Genomic DNA, 15,701 nt, shown 5'->3' on the forward strand with positions numbered 1-15,701 from the left:
TATTTGACTAAGAAGGAGAGTGATGGAGTGCTGCATCAGATGTCCTGGCCTCCACAATCACCCGAACTCAACCCAATTGATATGGTTTGGGATGAGTTAGACCGCAGAGTGAAGGAAAAGCAGCCAACAAGGGCTCAGCATGTGTGGGAACTCCTTCAAGACTGTTGGAAAAGCATTCCAGGTGAAGCTGGTTGAGAGAATGCCAAGAGTGTGCAAAGCTGTCATCAAGGCAAAGGGTGGCTACTATGAAGAATCTCAAATATAAAATATATTTGTTTAACACTTTTTTGGTTACTACATGATTCCATATTTGTTTTTTCATAGTTTTGTTGTCTTCACTTTTATTCTAAAATGTAGAAAATAAATAAAAACCCTTGAAGGAATAGCTGTGTCCAAACTTTTGACTGGTACTGTATATCGGCTCAATCAGAAATTAAGTGTCAAGCGCGGTATTATCTATTGCTGATTGGATTGAATCCTGTTAGGGGAGGGTTTGGCCGGGGTAGGCTGTCATTGTAAAATAAGAACTTGTTCTTAAATTTGTTCTTAAAACCTGTTGGGGCTAGGGGGCAGTATTTGCACGGCCGGATAAAAAACATACCGATTTAATCTGGTTACTACTCCTGCATATAATTAGTAGATTTGGATAGAAAACACTCTAAAGTTTCTAAAACTGTTTGAATGGTGTCTGTGAGTATAACAGAACTCATATGGCAGGCCAAAACCTGAGAAGATTCCATGCGGGAAGTGCCCTGTCTGACAATTTGTTGTCCTTCTAGGTTATCTCTATCAAAAATACAGCATCTCTGCTGTAACGTGACATTTTCTAAGGCTTCCATTGGCTCTCAGAAGGCGCCAGAAAGTGGAATGAGAGCTCTGCAGTCTCTGCGCGAAAAACAGCAGCAGAGTTTGTTATTGGCCTGCCTGGGGACAGTGACACTGGAGATGCGCGTTCATGTGAATTCTCCATTTTGTTCTTTCAGTCTTTGAACGAATACAACGTTACCCGGTTGGAATATTATCGCTATTTTACGAGAAAAATCGCATAAAAATTGATTTTAAACAGCGTTTGACATGCTTCGAAGTACGGTAATGGAATATTTAGAATTTAGAATACCCTTCGGATAGTTACCTGAACGCATGAACAAAATGGAGCTATTTCAATATAACAATGGATTATTTCGAACCAAAACAACATTTGTTGTTGAAGTAGAAGTCCTGGGAGTGCATTCTGACGAAGAACAGCAAAGGTAATCCAATTTTTCTTATAGTAAATCTGAGTTTGGTGAGGGCCAAACTTGGTGGGTGTCAAATTAGCTAGCCGTGATGGCCGGGCTATCTACTCAGAATATTGCAAAATGTGCTTTCGCTGAAAAGCTATTTTAAAATCTGACACCGCGATTGCATAAAGGAGTTCTGTATCTATAATTCTTAAAATAATTGTTATGTATTTTGTAAACGTTTATCGTGAGTAATTTAGTAAATTCACCGGAAGTTTGCGGTGAGTATGCTAGTTCTGAACATCACATGCTAATGTGAAAAGCTGGTTTTTGATATAACTATGAACTTGATTGAACAAAACATGCATGTATTGTATAACATAATGTCCTAGGAGTGTCATCTGATGAAGATCATCAAAGGTTAGTGCTGCATTTAGCTGTGGTTTTGGTTTTTGTGACATATATGCATGCTTTGAAAATGGCTGTGTGATTATTTTTGGCAGGGTACTCTCCTGACATAATCTAATGTTTTCCTTTCGCTGTAAAGCCTTTTGGAAATCGGACAGTGTGGTTAGATTAACGAGTCTTGTCTTTAAAATGGTGTAAAATAGTCATATGTTTGAGAAATTGAAGTTATAGCATTTATGAGGTATTTGTATTTTGCGCCACACGATTCCACTGGCTGTTGAGTAGGTGGGACGCAAGCGTCCTGCCTTGCCCAGGGAGGTTAACTGACTTGCCTAGTTAAATAAAAAAATTAAAGAAGGGATTGCCTCCTCCTCCATTGATGTTTATTTTTGCAGTCTTTTTGTACACACTGTACTGTATGTGCACAATATACAGAGCCCAGGTACCCAGGCTATCTTTTAATACTGTTGTGTAGTATGTGGTTAGTACATTGGCGCTCATACTGTAATAGATGTTGGATATGCATATGTATTTCTTCTCCAGCTAATTGTTTTGGATTAGCAACATGTAACAAAGTGGACATACTGATATGACATACAATTCACAGCGAATTAAAATTCAGAGACATTATTTATTATTTCACCAGCTGGTTGTTTTATTTATTTTCAGCAATAACACCAAATGTATTTCTATTGTCTTTTTCGCTTGCTATCTTGGGAGATGCGTTTGAATTGTAAACAATGAAAATGATCAAATACATTTCAGAAAACTCCTGACAAGCAGTGTATGACCAGGAAAGGGCAGACCGTAGCCACCCTTCCTCATTTTTATAACAATACATGTCATCTTATAGCTTTGAGTCTCTCATATTTACATAGATACAGCCAGGTTCCAGCTCAATACAAGTGAAACCTCTTGTTTTTTTCTTGTTTTTTCTTTATTTTCTTAAAGAATTATATGTACATCCTTAACCCCTAGCTGCCTGCTGCCAGGGTACACAGTTAGAATGACTTGCTTAATTCATGTATCTATTCTTGATTAATTACTTAAACTGTAAATCAACTTTATAGCAGAATTTTGCAACACAACTCTTACAAATAAAGTGTATAATACAGAGCTCAAGACATTGTCTTTCTGATAAAAATGGAAAAAAAGGAAAATAAACAAAAACATATTGCACTTAAAGTCAGGACAGCGGTGGACCTGGTTTGTGGTTAGGGGAAGGGAGAGCTTTCATCTGAGTGCAATGGGTGAAGCATCCAGCAAGATATCTAAATAAATAGGCAGACCTTTGTACAGGTGAAGCATTTATTACATTTTTTATGTCTATGAAAAGAGCAACCTCCCAACAGTATTGCTCAGTATACTTATGGAGTGCAGGTTTGAACTTAAAACGATAAAAAAAAGACATTTTCTGTGTAAAAACAAAAATGAATAACAATAAAATCAAGCTTGGAAGCTTCATAGTCAAGTGCCTTAATGTCCTGAGAATGCTGCCTCGTTGAGTCTAGGTGGCGCTACAATGAATTGCTTATCAGAACACAGTCAAGTGTTACTTCTCTTTTTTCGACGGTCTTTGGAGACAGGCAGCAAGTCTTTTTGAGTGAGAGTGGCACATCTCTGCTTTTGCAGTTTTGGTCCGTTCCATTGTTGGTATTTTTCCATCTTTCTCTCTCTCTTTTCCCTCTGTCTCGCAGTGTCTTTTGCTGTATTATTTGGATGAATGCGATAAGGTGAGACCCTCTGAGAGAGTGCTGAACAGAACAGATGCTGACTGTGCTTGAGAGAGTTGTGTACACCTTGAACAGAAAAAAAGATACAAAACCGGACAAAAAGCGGCTTTTCGTCCAGTCATCCAGACATTGATCCAGCTATCACGTTTCTCCTTTTTCTCGCAAGCCCGTTTGGAAATGGTCATGAATGCATTGTGAGACATTGAGAATCTAGGACAAAACAAACCTTTGCGTCGTACCAACAGCATTTGAACTGGCTCTAAAGGAGGAGGAGGATGGGGGGGTGTAAAAAAAAAAGAAGGAAAATATCAACAAAAGCGCCAAAACAGTACCGGACTGTCTTCATGTCTGCGGAGGTTTCAGCACCCCATCCTTTCTACAGTACGTCCGGACAAACCAACATATATCGTTATGAACCACAGACAGTGATCAATTATCAATGAGAGTGATCAGAGAAGCGTCCAGCCGTCACATGACTTGACCAGCTGTCCTGACTGGGCTCTCCTCTCCATCCCTTCATCCATCCACCATCGGCCCGTCATTATGGTCGTTGTGTAAACAACATCCCCTCAATGCCACAGCCTAGTTTGCTGTCTCTCTCACACCCAAATTATAGTCGGACAGGAAGATGGCAGAAACAAAACAGCGAACGTATAAGAAAATCAACCTCCCCCTGCTTTCAAGTCAATGTCTTCTCTCTTTCGTCATCGTCTCTCACTTTCTCTCTCGATCTCTGTGTGTTTACGACGATGAGGAGGTGGACGTGGTGCTGGCCTTCTTCTGGTTGACTAAGTCCATGTAGAGTTCTGAGCGGAGGAAGCGGGGGTACGAGTCCTTCTCCATCAGGCCATATATCCTGCGCTGGGCCAAGTCAAAGCAGGAGCGCGTCACATTCTGAAGGTTGTCCTTGGTGTGCTCTCGGGTGTACGAGTCCAAGTTCACCTGAGAAAGGGAACGAGAGAAGGGAATAAGCAGCAGAACAGGTTAGTTTCAGTGCTACTGATAACTGGTTCAAGCTGTTGGGGCTGATTTGTGATTTGAAGTTTCTACCCAGCTCTCCAGGTTTGAAACAAAAAGGGAAAGGAGAAAAGTGAGGGAGTCTATTTGGTGCATGTCAGGCGGCCAAAGAAAGCCAGTTTGTCTGGAATGATCTCACGTCCTCTCCAGCTCACTCGTTCCCTTGTGGGAGCACCTTCTGACAGGCATTACACATTCATCACCTAACATCTTTAGCAGGGGAACAATGCTGAGGGGGCCTGCCAAAATCACAGCTTTTTCTATTTACAGCAGGAACAAGTTCATTCATGGCCTAGTTTCTGTCAGGCAGGAGTTAGAAGCGGACATTCGTATAAAGGCTGAATCAAGATGAGTGAGGTTGGGATTAGAGAACACTATCTTAATTGAGGGGCCGCTGACTAAGTCTTTTCCAGTAAGTCAAAGTAAACAATTTGGAAAATGGAAATGGAGAGCTCATTTAGGTATAAACATTGCCTAATGGCTGGAGAGGGTAAATGACTGTTTAATGGTATTTTCCACCATCCCTTGTGGGTACGGGTCTGTGTTTGTATGGGGATTGCTGCTCACCTCTTTACAAGACTGGATGGCGATGTATTCAGCAAATACTTTCTTGGCTTTGGACGCCATCTTGGATTGCGACTTAATCTTTTTGTAATCCTCGCATGCTAGCCAGAATTCCAGATTCTCTTCGCTGAACTCTGTTCGCAGGAAAGCTCTGAATGCTGCCAGACCATCTGAAAGGAAGATGAAAGACAGAGGTGTGGGTTAGTGGATGTGACTGGAGAGCCATGGCAACACAGCGGCATCTCTCTCAATGTGGGAGACTACCTAAAATAGCACAGTAGCCAAGTCCATTGAATCACGCTGTTAAAAAGGGGACTAAAGCCAGCATGCAGTCACCTCCGAGACACCTATCCAGTCACCTCCCATATGCAACAATTATCCAGCATCACCCCACTGACCCTACACTATACTCTGTTACTTTTTCCTGTCATCGACACCAGTAATTGGAAAGCCTTTTTCAATGTCGTCTCTGAACAAAGAGAAGCCTTTCTTGTTCTAGGTGGGGTCAGTTTGCTTGTCAATACATTTCTGTTGCTTTGGCTATTGGGATTGGTGTTTTTAATTACTTAAGGAAAAGCCATCAGCAGGATATGAATAGCAGGAAGCAGATTCCCACCCTGCCTGGTTGCACACACCTTTCCGTTCACATGAACCCCCCTGGGCTGATTACATTACACTAAGAGCAAAGGGAGGAAAAGAATGGGATTCAAGTGTTGTCTCACTAAAGTGTTGTTCCGCTAAGAGAGGGAGTTGAATAGGGATTTTAACAACCAACCCCACAGCACTCAGACCAAGGCTATGAATTATGGAAGCATATAAATATAGTAACACTACTCTGAAGCATTCTCTCTCCCTCTCTCTATCAGCCACCTAGCCTATAATCTGGTCGCTCTCCCCATACACTAATGCATGGTTCTATTCATCCACTGGGATTAGTGGGAGAGCTGCAGCAGAGTGCCTCAACAGACTGCCCATTCACTCCAGGCGTGCAACAACGCACACACACACTGAATTCACTTCGCAAAAGCAACAAGCACAAGCAAGGCATGCATGCTTAATGCACGTCAATATGAGCATATTTACAACCCGTACCAGACACCCCCCCCCCAAAAAACACATGCACATTGTTCCTTATTCATAATCAATGCAATTGTTCCCCATGTTTCAGTTCAACTTAAACCAGACCCACATTGGACCATATGGCAATCAACCCAGATGGGCATTAGTCATTTCCTTTATGCCCCTGGGTTAGATTGATTACATGGATGGAGAGAATAAAGAAGGAGAAGATAAGAAGGAAAGGCAAACTTACATTTATGGGCCAGCAGCTTGTCCAGAGATTCCCCCCATTTGAGTGCCTCCTCCGGGGTGGGCCTGCAAATGAAAGCGGAGCGGTTCTTTAGCAAGCCCATCTCTGCCAGGTTTCTCATAGTGTGACCCATCCGAAGCTCTGTGCTCCACTGTACTGGTAAGGGGCGTCAGTGGGGTCCTTCGGCTAGTCCTCTGTTCAATTACTATTCCTTTCTTCTTATTCTCTCTTTCTTTGTTTTTCTCTCTTTCACACTCTGGCGCTCTGGGGCTGTGTGTGAGCGAGCGTGTGTGAGTCGGTATGAGTGTGTGTGCCTAAAACTGTCTAACTTCCTCCACTAGACTACTCATCTTATACTCCCTCTCACTGCAGCTCAGGAGGCAGGGAGGGGAGGGACTAAGCCGGCCAATGGGGAGAGGGTTTGAACCTGAGGGTCCACCCCCCAGCTTTTATGCCCGCCCCTTGCTTCCCTCATTCGCTCTGCTCTCTGATACAGGATAAACTTCTTCTCCTTCAACACATATGCAGCCTTATTGAAATGGCAACAGAGGAATATAGGACCCAACCATTTGAATCCATTCTAATAACACTACATGCAGAGACACTACTGGTTCCTTGTTTCCATTTTCTACCTTATTTACATTTTTATCAGTTACTGTTGCAACTGGTTCTGTGAATTAATTAAATCTCTCTCTCTCTCTCTCTCTCTCTCTCTCTCTCTCTCTCTCTCTCTCTCTCTCTCTCTCTCTCTCTCTCTCTCTGTCTCTCTGTCTCTCTCTCTGTCTGTGGACAAAACATGTATGTCTCTCTCTACAACATTGCATAATGCAGTATAATGTATGACTGACTACTTTCACATATGCAAACAAATGGACCTCCTGCTCGCTCTGTTACAGTTGCTGGGCGATATTTATTACATTATGCACGCTTGAATTTATTTTAAATAGCAGTTGAGTAGATGCAGCTTGTGTTCAAGCGAGCATACTCTAAAGACGTAATGGCAGACTATACATTAGACATACATTAGCCATTGAACAGGACCAGGATCAGTTTTGTCAATCAAACTAGCCATATAGCTACAGTATAGAAATAGACATGTAACCATGGATGTTGTTGTAGTCTGACTGGACCTATCGCTCTGTTACAAGAGTTGACCCATCACTGATCCATCAATATTTCACAGTGTTACAACTCAAAATCAACCACCAGAACACATACATCAAATCTAATAGAGATACACTCTCTGAAACATTCTCTATTTAAACAGGTAGAAATAGGAACATAAAAGAACTATATGGCTGCCTTAACCAAAGCCATAACATCTGCCTAACCTGTAACGGCTATCACATCCGTCTTAGCTTACGGATCAACCAGAGATCGTTAAACACATTGAGACGTAATTAATCAGTTAGCACTCCTCCTTTCTTCCCTCCTTCACTTCTGTCTTTCTCTCAGTGGCTTTACAAGCACTTCTTCACAGTGCTAAATAGTCTGTCTCTCTGAGCCAAGTCATCACCAGCTGGGGTGAGACCCAGAAAGCGGGCATGTGACAAACACACACGACAAACACACTGACAAACACACATAGTTGCAAACAAAAAAACTCACTTTACTGACTTCAAGGACTTGTCGAATTTTCCAGCAGGGTTGCTTCCGGGAGACTCATTCCTCCTCCTCAGGAAAGCAAGCCGGTTCTTCATGTCTTTGGCCCTGAGTATTGGAAGGACAGAGAGAAAGAAAGAAAGAAAGAAATGGAGAGAGAAAAACAGAGAGAATGAAGAAAGGGATGTGGAGAGACCAACTGGGGAGAAGGGGGTTGAGTCTTCCAGAAATTAAAAACAAAACAATTCAATCCAAGTCATGGTAAACACAGCTCAAGTTTAAAGACAAACTCCAGTGGTTCAGATCAGTTCCGTATGCTCAAAATCAGAAAAGGGAAAAAGTGCCAGGGCTGTATACATTTCAGACTTCAGCAGGATATTCAAGTGCAGTAGAGTAGAGTGGTGTCCAGTGGAAGTTACAGCACAGTGACAGCTAGTATCTCTCCCTCTCCGTTGTCAATGTCTTCTTTCAATATATCTCTCCTCTAGTTCTATCCCTGGCAGGTCCTTATGCAGGGAGTGAGTGAATCTGGCAGTGAAGGAGGAGAGACTCACTCCTCTGCGCGATCACACCATTCTCCAGGTGCCGAAAGGGACCCTGAGAGGGAGATAACCCAGGGCCGGGGCCCTCGGGATGGGACACGGTGCACAGCTGCACCCCCATCACCCAAACTATACCCCCCACCATCAACAACACCCTGCAACTCCGTTTCCCATCACCATCTCCCCAGAGACCCTAGTCTTCCATGCTTTCCAACAATCCCTGGCTGGCTCCTGGCTCCTCCCTCTGACCTCACATGCTTCCTCAAAGGGACACGACCCCACACGATTCCCATTTCCTGGTTGATTTCCACTGTGTATTAGCTATTAGCTCACGCGCTAACACGCCGCTGTCCTAGTCACTGTCAGCTGGCCTAATGCCACCAAGAGCCCCAGTGAGACCACCAAACCAAAAAAAAGCATTTAATATTTGGAGCCTGAAAACACACACACATTCAGTATAAACGCTAACACACACACATTTAAACACACACATGCATACTGTACATATGTACACCCTCACCCTCTCTGCCAGTATCCAAAGGCCCTCTCTGTGCACCTGATCATGTGGGGTTTCCAGCCATAAAAAAAGTATATATATATATATATATATATATATATATATATACATGTCCTCAAGCTGGGGCTGGTTAGAGGGTTATTGTCTCCTCGTGGCGAATCTTCTGGAAGTGGCTCTGAAGGCTACAAGACAGAACTTCTTCTCTCCTCTCCTATCTCTTCAGCAGGATGGGAGAGAGAGGGTGATCCTCCAGCCAGAGAGAGAGATAGAGAGAGAATGGACCATGTGCAAACCCCTCCATCCCGTCCCCCTGACACCGGATGTCTCTGCATTTCTCACTGAGCGAGATCAGGAAATTGATTGTAAAAAATAAAAAAAGGCGGACCTCCAGGAATGTGAACAATCTTTTTCTAAAATCCTGTCCCTGATTAGTGTGTATTTTTTTAGGGCTATCTGGGTGACAGGCTTAGCAGCCATTGTGATTCATCTAAAAACAGAAGGTGATCTTTAACACGGCACCATAAAAGGTTATAGGTGTTGCAATGGGCATGATTTTAATATTCCAGAGTAGGGCTGTATTAAACCATGCTCTATCCAGATGAGGAGCTAGCTCTAGTGTGGAGTAAAATTGGGTTGTTGATGTGGTGAAAAACATTAAAAACATTACACTCTACCTCTGGCACAGTTTTTCTCTCAACAACCCACAGTCACCAGTCTGAAGTGATCACTACCTCAAATAAAAAGCTGTTTTAGAAAGGCATAAAATCATCATAGAGAAGTGGAATGTATTTGATTGCTCTATATTTTGTGTCCATCGCCGTTTGGCTTATAACTATGTGAGGTTAAAGCCGAATAGGGGTGCCATGCCAACGTATGTGAGAAAAGGGACTCGTTTTTTATGAGCCCTGGAAAATATTTGCAAGCTTAATGATACCATTTATTATGCAGGTCTGGTTTCAATACAACTTGAGTGAACTCCGCTGGTCCGGGCTGGGTGGAAATATATCACAGGGCTGTGAACACTGGTCAGTGAGAACTGGGAGAGGGATCTGAATTCACAACTCTACATCGCCACTTTCTGGCTGGATTAGTGTACTACAGAGATATGGCCCTCCATTCTCAACATTTTAATGTACTGTAGCAGAATAATAACTAATAACATTCAATTGTTTGGTATTAAAAGATGATGATAGTAAAAAATCCCCTTCGGATTTACAAATCTCACCGTTTTTGCAGGGGAATAAACTACACTATAGTGATGAAAACTACAGTAAAATGTAATTTTGCTTAACAGACCATCCTACAATCCATTCAAACCATCTCAAAGTTTCAGTAGTTGAATACCCTACTTGTTTGTGTTAATGCCATTCTATAAACCTATGCCATGAGTCTATACGTGTTATCGAGAGCCAAGCACATGTGAGGCTGCTGAAACGCGTCTTAGGCTGAGGCAGTGATAAGGAGGTTACGCACATGGCAGCTCTCTGGCCACGGCCATCCATCACGTTGCTTCTGTGATTATTAGCTCATACACTGGGCCTGAGGGCCTGAGGGCTACAGCAAAGGCCAGTATCAGAGTTCCCATTCGGCACAGGGAAGACACCACAGCCACACATCCACAAAGGGCAGGCAGGGGACACATTCTACACAGCTCAGTTAGCTTGTTCACCACACGGCTGGGTGTCGTCAGGCCCCCTGCCCCCAGGCTAGCTACCCCAAGAAAACAAACAACCTGCTGGGAGAACAACTGGTAATGCAAAGAGGTGAAGGGGCAAGAGGAGAGGGGATCAATGGAATGTGAGGAGAGAGAGAGAGAGAGAGAGAGAGCCCAGCATTGTCTGCTCTCCTTGTCTCATCTCTTTGTCTCCTGCATTTAACCCTCAACCCCTCTCCCACCACTCCTAACTCTGCATAACATACCCCGGCTACAGAGCTAATCGCCCACCCACCAGCAGCAGTGGAAGACATTCTGTGTGTTCCTCTCTTCGTTAAACATAGCCCTAACCCTGACAGGGTAATCTGCTTTAAAAATGGCCACATCCCTCTATGGGAGATGCTCTCTAATCCCATCCATCCAGAAAATACTTCTGTTACCTCCCATGTTCCCTATCTGCCGGGCAGAGACGTGTGTGTGTGTGTGTGCGTGCTTGTGTCCGTGTAGAGTGGGCTGGAGGGTCTTTGGCGCTGCAATTATCTCAGGTCTCTGTGTTATTCCCACTTCTCCTGGCTCACATTAGAGACAGTAATAGCCTCTCTCCAAGCTAATACTGGTACCGTGAAACTGGGCCACGCTCCCAGGGATCTCTAGCTAGCTAAGCACTAAGAACTCAAGGGGAGAGCTGGAGCGCTGGGGAGGTGCAGAGAGACACACTGCAAATGCACTGTAGATGTGCTAGACTGTGACTGCCTGACTGACTGACTGACTAACAATCACGGGGGCTACAGGGGGGCATGTCAACACCAACATTAGATCACATAGAGAGATAAAGCACTGCATTGATGTACTAGAAATGTGCAACAACAAAGTAATAACATAGTATAGTACCCATGTGTAAAGCACTTAAGTACTACTTTAAAGTATTTTTACTGAAGTATTTGGGGGTATCTGTACTACAATTGAAAGTTTTGACAACTTTTACTTTTCAGTACATTCCTAAAGAAAATAACAAACTTTTTACTCCATACACTTTCCTTAGCACCCAGGACAGGAAAGGATAGGAAAATGGTCCAGTTCACGCACTTATCAAGAGAACGTCCCTGGTCATCCATACTGCCTCTGATCTGGCGGACTCACTAAACACACATGCTTCATTTGTAAATTATGTCTGCGTGTTGGAGTGTGCTCCTGGCTATCCGTAAATAAATAAAAACAAGAAAAGGGTGCCGTCTGGTTTGATTAAAATAAGGAATTTGTAATTATTTATATTTTTACTTTTGATACAGGATTAGACATTTTTTTTCAATTTTCGCCTAAAATGACATACCCAAATCTAACTGCCTGTAGCTCAGGCCCTGAAGCAAGGATATGCATATTCTTGGTACCATTTGAAAGGAAAGAACTTTAAGTATATGGAAATGTGAAAGGAATGTAGTAGAATATAACACAAAAGATCTAGTAAAATATAATACAAAGAAAAAACCAACCATTCTTTTGTATTTTTTTTGTACCATCATCTTTGAAATGCAAGAGAAAGGCCATAATGTATTATTCCAGCCCAGGTGCAATTTAGATTTTGGCCACTAGATGGCATCAGTGTATGTGCACAGTTTTAGACTGATCCAATGGAACCATTGCATTTCTCTTCAAATGTTGTATCAAGACTGCCCAAATGTGCCTAATTTGTTTATTAATAACTTTCATGTTCAAAATTGTGCACTCTCCTCAAACAATAGCATGGTATTCTTTCACTGTAATAGCTACCGTAAATTGGACAGTGAAGTTAGATTAACAAGAATTTAAGCTTTCTGCCAATATCAGATATGTCTATGTCCTGGGAAATGTTCTTGTTACTTACAACCTCATGCTAATCGCATTAGCCTACGTTTGCTCAACCGTCCCGTGGACGGGACACCAATCCCGTTGAAGTCAAGTATATTTCAGCAATTAGATTTACTTTTGATACTTAAAGCTGCAATATGTAACTTTTTGGGCTACGGACCAAATTCACATAGAAATATCAGTTATAGGTCTGTCATTCTCATTGAAAGCAAGTCTAAGAAGCAGTATGTGCGCTATTTCTATGCTCCCCATTCTTAAATTTCATTTTTGCATATTTTATGTCCGGTTTTGTACACCAGCTTCAAACAGCTGAAAACAATATTTTTGGTAATTGAAAATAAATTTCACAGCGGTTAGGATGGTACAATGATTCTCTACACTATAATTGCTGTCACGTAAACTGAAATTAGGCTAACTATTAGAATTTTAGCAATGAGGATATGGCGAAGTGATTTCTGCAAAGTGCACATTTAAATATATATTAAACCAAATACTTTAAGACTTTTACTCAACTAATATTTTACTGGGTGACTTTCACCAATGTACTACACAGTTATACATGTATAGGAGCATGAAAGATGCACAAATGCATATTACTGTCAAGTCCCACTAAAGAATCAAAGAAAACGCCTGCCTATCAGCACCCATTGTCTGGTGCCTACAGTCAGTCCTGCTCTGACCTACTGTACTAGATGTTTCCACCATGTCAGTTCGTCAGGCTTGTTAAAACACAGCTGCTGTTGCTTTGAAGTGGATCCCTTATACATCCCACCTTCCTGTTCCACCCGGTGGCTCTGTTTCCCACGGTGTACTGGATCCCCTCTCGACACCTCCAGGCAGCCCCCATCCACCTACAGCCAGGGGAGGGCGTAGAGGGTAGAGGGATAGGAGGTAGCCTTTGGGCTTGTTTTTGCCCCGTCTGCCACTCTGGCTGTTTGCAGTAGATTATGTGCCTGGCCCTGCACCGTGTACACAGAACACACACATACCTCGCCTCTGTGTGTCTGTGTGTTTGTTTCAAGTTTCAAGTTTTAATGTGTGTGTGTCTGTGTGTCTGTGTGTCTGTGTATGTGTATGTGTGTGTGTGTGTGTCTGTGTATGTGTGTGTGTGTGTGTGTGTGTGTGTGTGTGTGTGTGTGTGTGTGTGTGTGTGTGTGTGTGTCTGCATAACATGGCATAGCTGCACATGTCCCTGTTATTCCCCACTATGAGTACAACAACAACAACAACAACAACATGAGGATATCACGGAGCAAGAGACAGTAGGCTCCTGACGTTCTTTTACCACAGAGTAAATAAGAATGTGGGTTTCCAGAGTCGTTCTATGGCATAGAGGTAGGCTGTTTAAAAACAGAGCAGGCAAACACACTGGGACAGAAATGTGCCTTTGCATGAGCGCCTGAGAGCATCTGAATTCTGTCTGGAAATACAGTAGTACGTTCTTTTCTAACCAAAGCAAATGCTGAACATAGGAATTGTCCTACATTGTTCAGTATGTATAAATCAACACTGCACGGACCCGTCCCCCCTTAACTGAGCCATCTGCCAAATGTAAATCTAAATTATCAACATTACCCACCTAACAAACCACAGAGACCACATAAGAAATCCAGGCCGATTATTAAAAGACAAGGCCAATCTTTAGCTACAAGTTGAGGTCTCCTCAAAATAGTTTTAATCACACGGGAGTCCTCTCACCCAGCGACTGGCAAATGAGATTCAGAAGAGAGGTCAGCTGGCCTCCTAACAGCTTTTCAGTAGTACCCCACAGAGCCTAAAACATCATCTCCCTCCTTCTCTCCCTCCCTCTCCCTACTTCTTCCTAATGCAGCAGAGAGCACACAGAGCATACCACCCATGGGTTCCAACTTCTTACCTTTCCAGGTACTTCTCCGAGAAGTCAACCATAGCAGGGAACATGGGCACAAGTCTTTAGGGTCCTGTGTGTAGTCCTGTGTGTACAGTGTGTGTGTCAGAGCGTCAGAGCGCTGTGCTCGGGGCAGGGGTAATTCAGTTGTCACATTCCTCTAACCCGGAGAGGTTCTGCTGTAGCTTTATATAGTCCAGGGGCCAGGGGAGGCGGGCTCAAGGCTCACCCAATCACAAGGTGTTATTCTGAGAGGATGGAGCTGCATTCTGTCTAAGCCCGGACAAGCCTGGGTTTTATGGGGTAGGAAATGCTTTCGCTTTCACAAATATATAACCACTTAATAGCTACTACTGTTACAACTACACCTGTTACTGCTATTACCTCTGCAACAGCAAGTAGTAAACCCTCTAATACTAGACTATTACAAATGCTGCAACAACTACTATTGACCTGGTAGAACAAGCTATTACTACTACTACAGCAATATGACAACCATCTTCACTATCACTAGCAGACATAACTAGAGATGACTCAAAAATCAATTTCCACCGTTTCATTTTGTTTCTGTCATGTAGCACAACAACAGGTGGATTTTATACTAGCACATCTAGTGAAATGTTATCCTTTCTTCTGGTGTGTGTGTGTGTGTGTGTGTAAGTGTGTGTGTATGGAGAGGAGGGAAGGAGAGAAAGAGGGAGAGGGGGCTAGGTGAGGAGAGAGAGTGGCCTGTCTAGTAGCCTGTCTGGATAAAGGCCATACCTACTCAGCATTAAACTCAGGTTCCCTCTTACAAACTTTGTCTGGAATTCAATCAAATATGCTCTTCAAAAACCTACACATTCTGCTTCCGGAGGCTCCTAACGTTTCGGCTACAACAGACTCTCGCTATAGGCCATCCAAAAACCGGGTGTCACCACTGCGTAAACTTAACACAGGTACAGTATGACTGATGACTTCTGCTCCCTCCCCACTTATAATCCCCTACTGGCCATTATCTAGCACGGTCAACCGGTGCGAGCTACAACAACCACCTCAAAGCAGACACTAAGGCCACAGTCACCAGTTAGCCCTTACCCAGGACTATTCATTAATACTTATTAGCTAATTAACAGTCCAAGCTTAATGTCCATTATAGTCTTGAATAGCAGAGTATTAAATACCAGTAAACATTGTTGCAACTGTTTTCCATTCCACAAGGAGTTACTGGTTTATTCCTACTCAGGACCGGTCGATTTGGAATGTGAGATACGAATGCACAACTCAAACATGTCCAGCAACATCAATGCACAATTTATGCAAAACATCAAGTTGCAGTCGCATTGAGCCCATATTGCATAGTTTTCCTAACAATCTCATGTGTTGATTTTCTCCCTACGTACGTAAGTGGAAATGTGTGTTAAACATGGGGCTTAAGGGGTCT

The 15,701-nt window shown here is 43.0% G+C and overlaps 1 protein-coding gene across 11 annotated transcripts in view; it reads right to left on the minus strand.

Moving 5' to 3' along the window:
* Positions 1-2,258: 2,258 nt before the first annotated feature.
* The window catches only part of LOC106565973 (regulator of G-protein signaling 3), a 202,382-nt gene continuing 188,939 nt past the window's right edge, over positions 2,259-15,701 (minus strand). For 8 of the 11 annotated variants that reach the window (XM_014133716.2, XM_014133701.2, XM_014133709.2 and 5 more), the window contains 4 exons: positions 7,860-7,961; positions 6,255-6,316; positions 4,946-5,112; positions 2,259-4,303 (listed from right to left, as the gene is read on the minus strand). In XM_014133716.2, coding sequence (XP_013989191.2) covers positions 4,103-4,303; positions 4,946-5,112; positions 6,255-6,316; positions 7,860-7,961 — 532 coding nt within the window. In that variant the 3' untranslated portion in view covers positions 2,259-4,102. Of the gene's footprint in view, positions 4,304-4,945; positions 5,113-6,254; positions 6,317-7,859; positions 7,962-8,210; positions 8,864-14,287; positions 14,574-15,701 lie in introns of those variants that run through there. The other 3 variants (XM_014133774.2, XM_014133783.2, XR_006757932.1) reach the window with 3 other exon arrangements.

The sequence above is a fragment of the Salmo salar genome, chromosome ssa01 (assembly GCF_905237065.1).
Source record: "Salmo salar chromosome ssa01, Ssal_v3.1, whole genome shotgun sequence".
NCBI classification, from domain to species: Eukaryota; Metazoa; Chordata; class Actinopteri; order Salmoniformes; family Salmonidae; genus Salmo; species Salmo salar.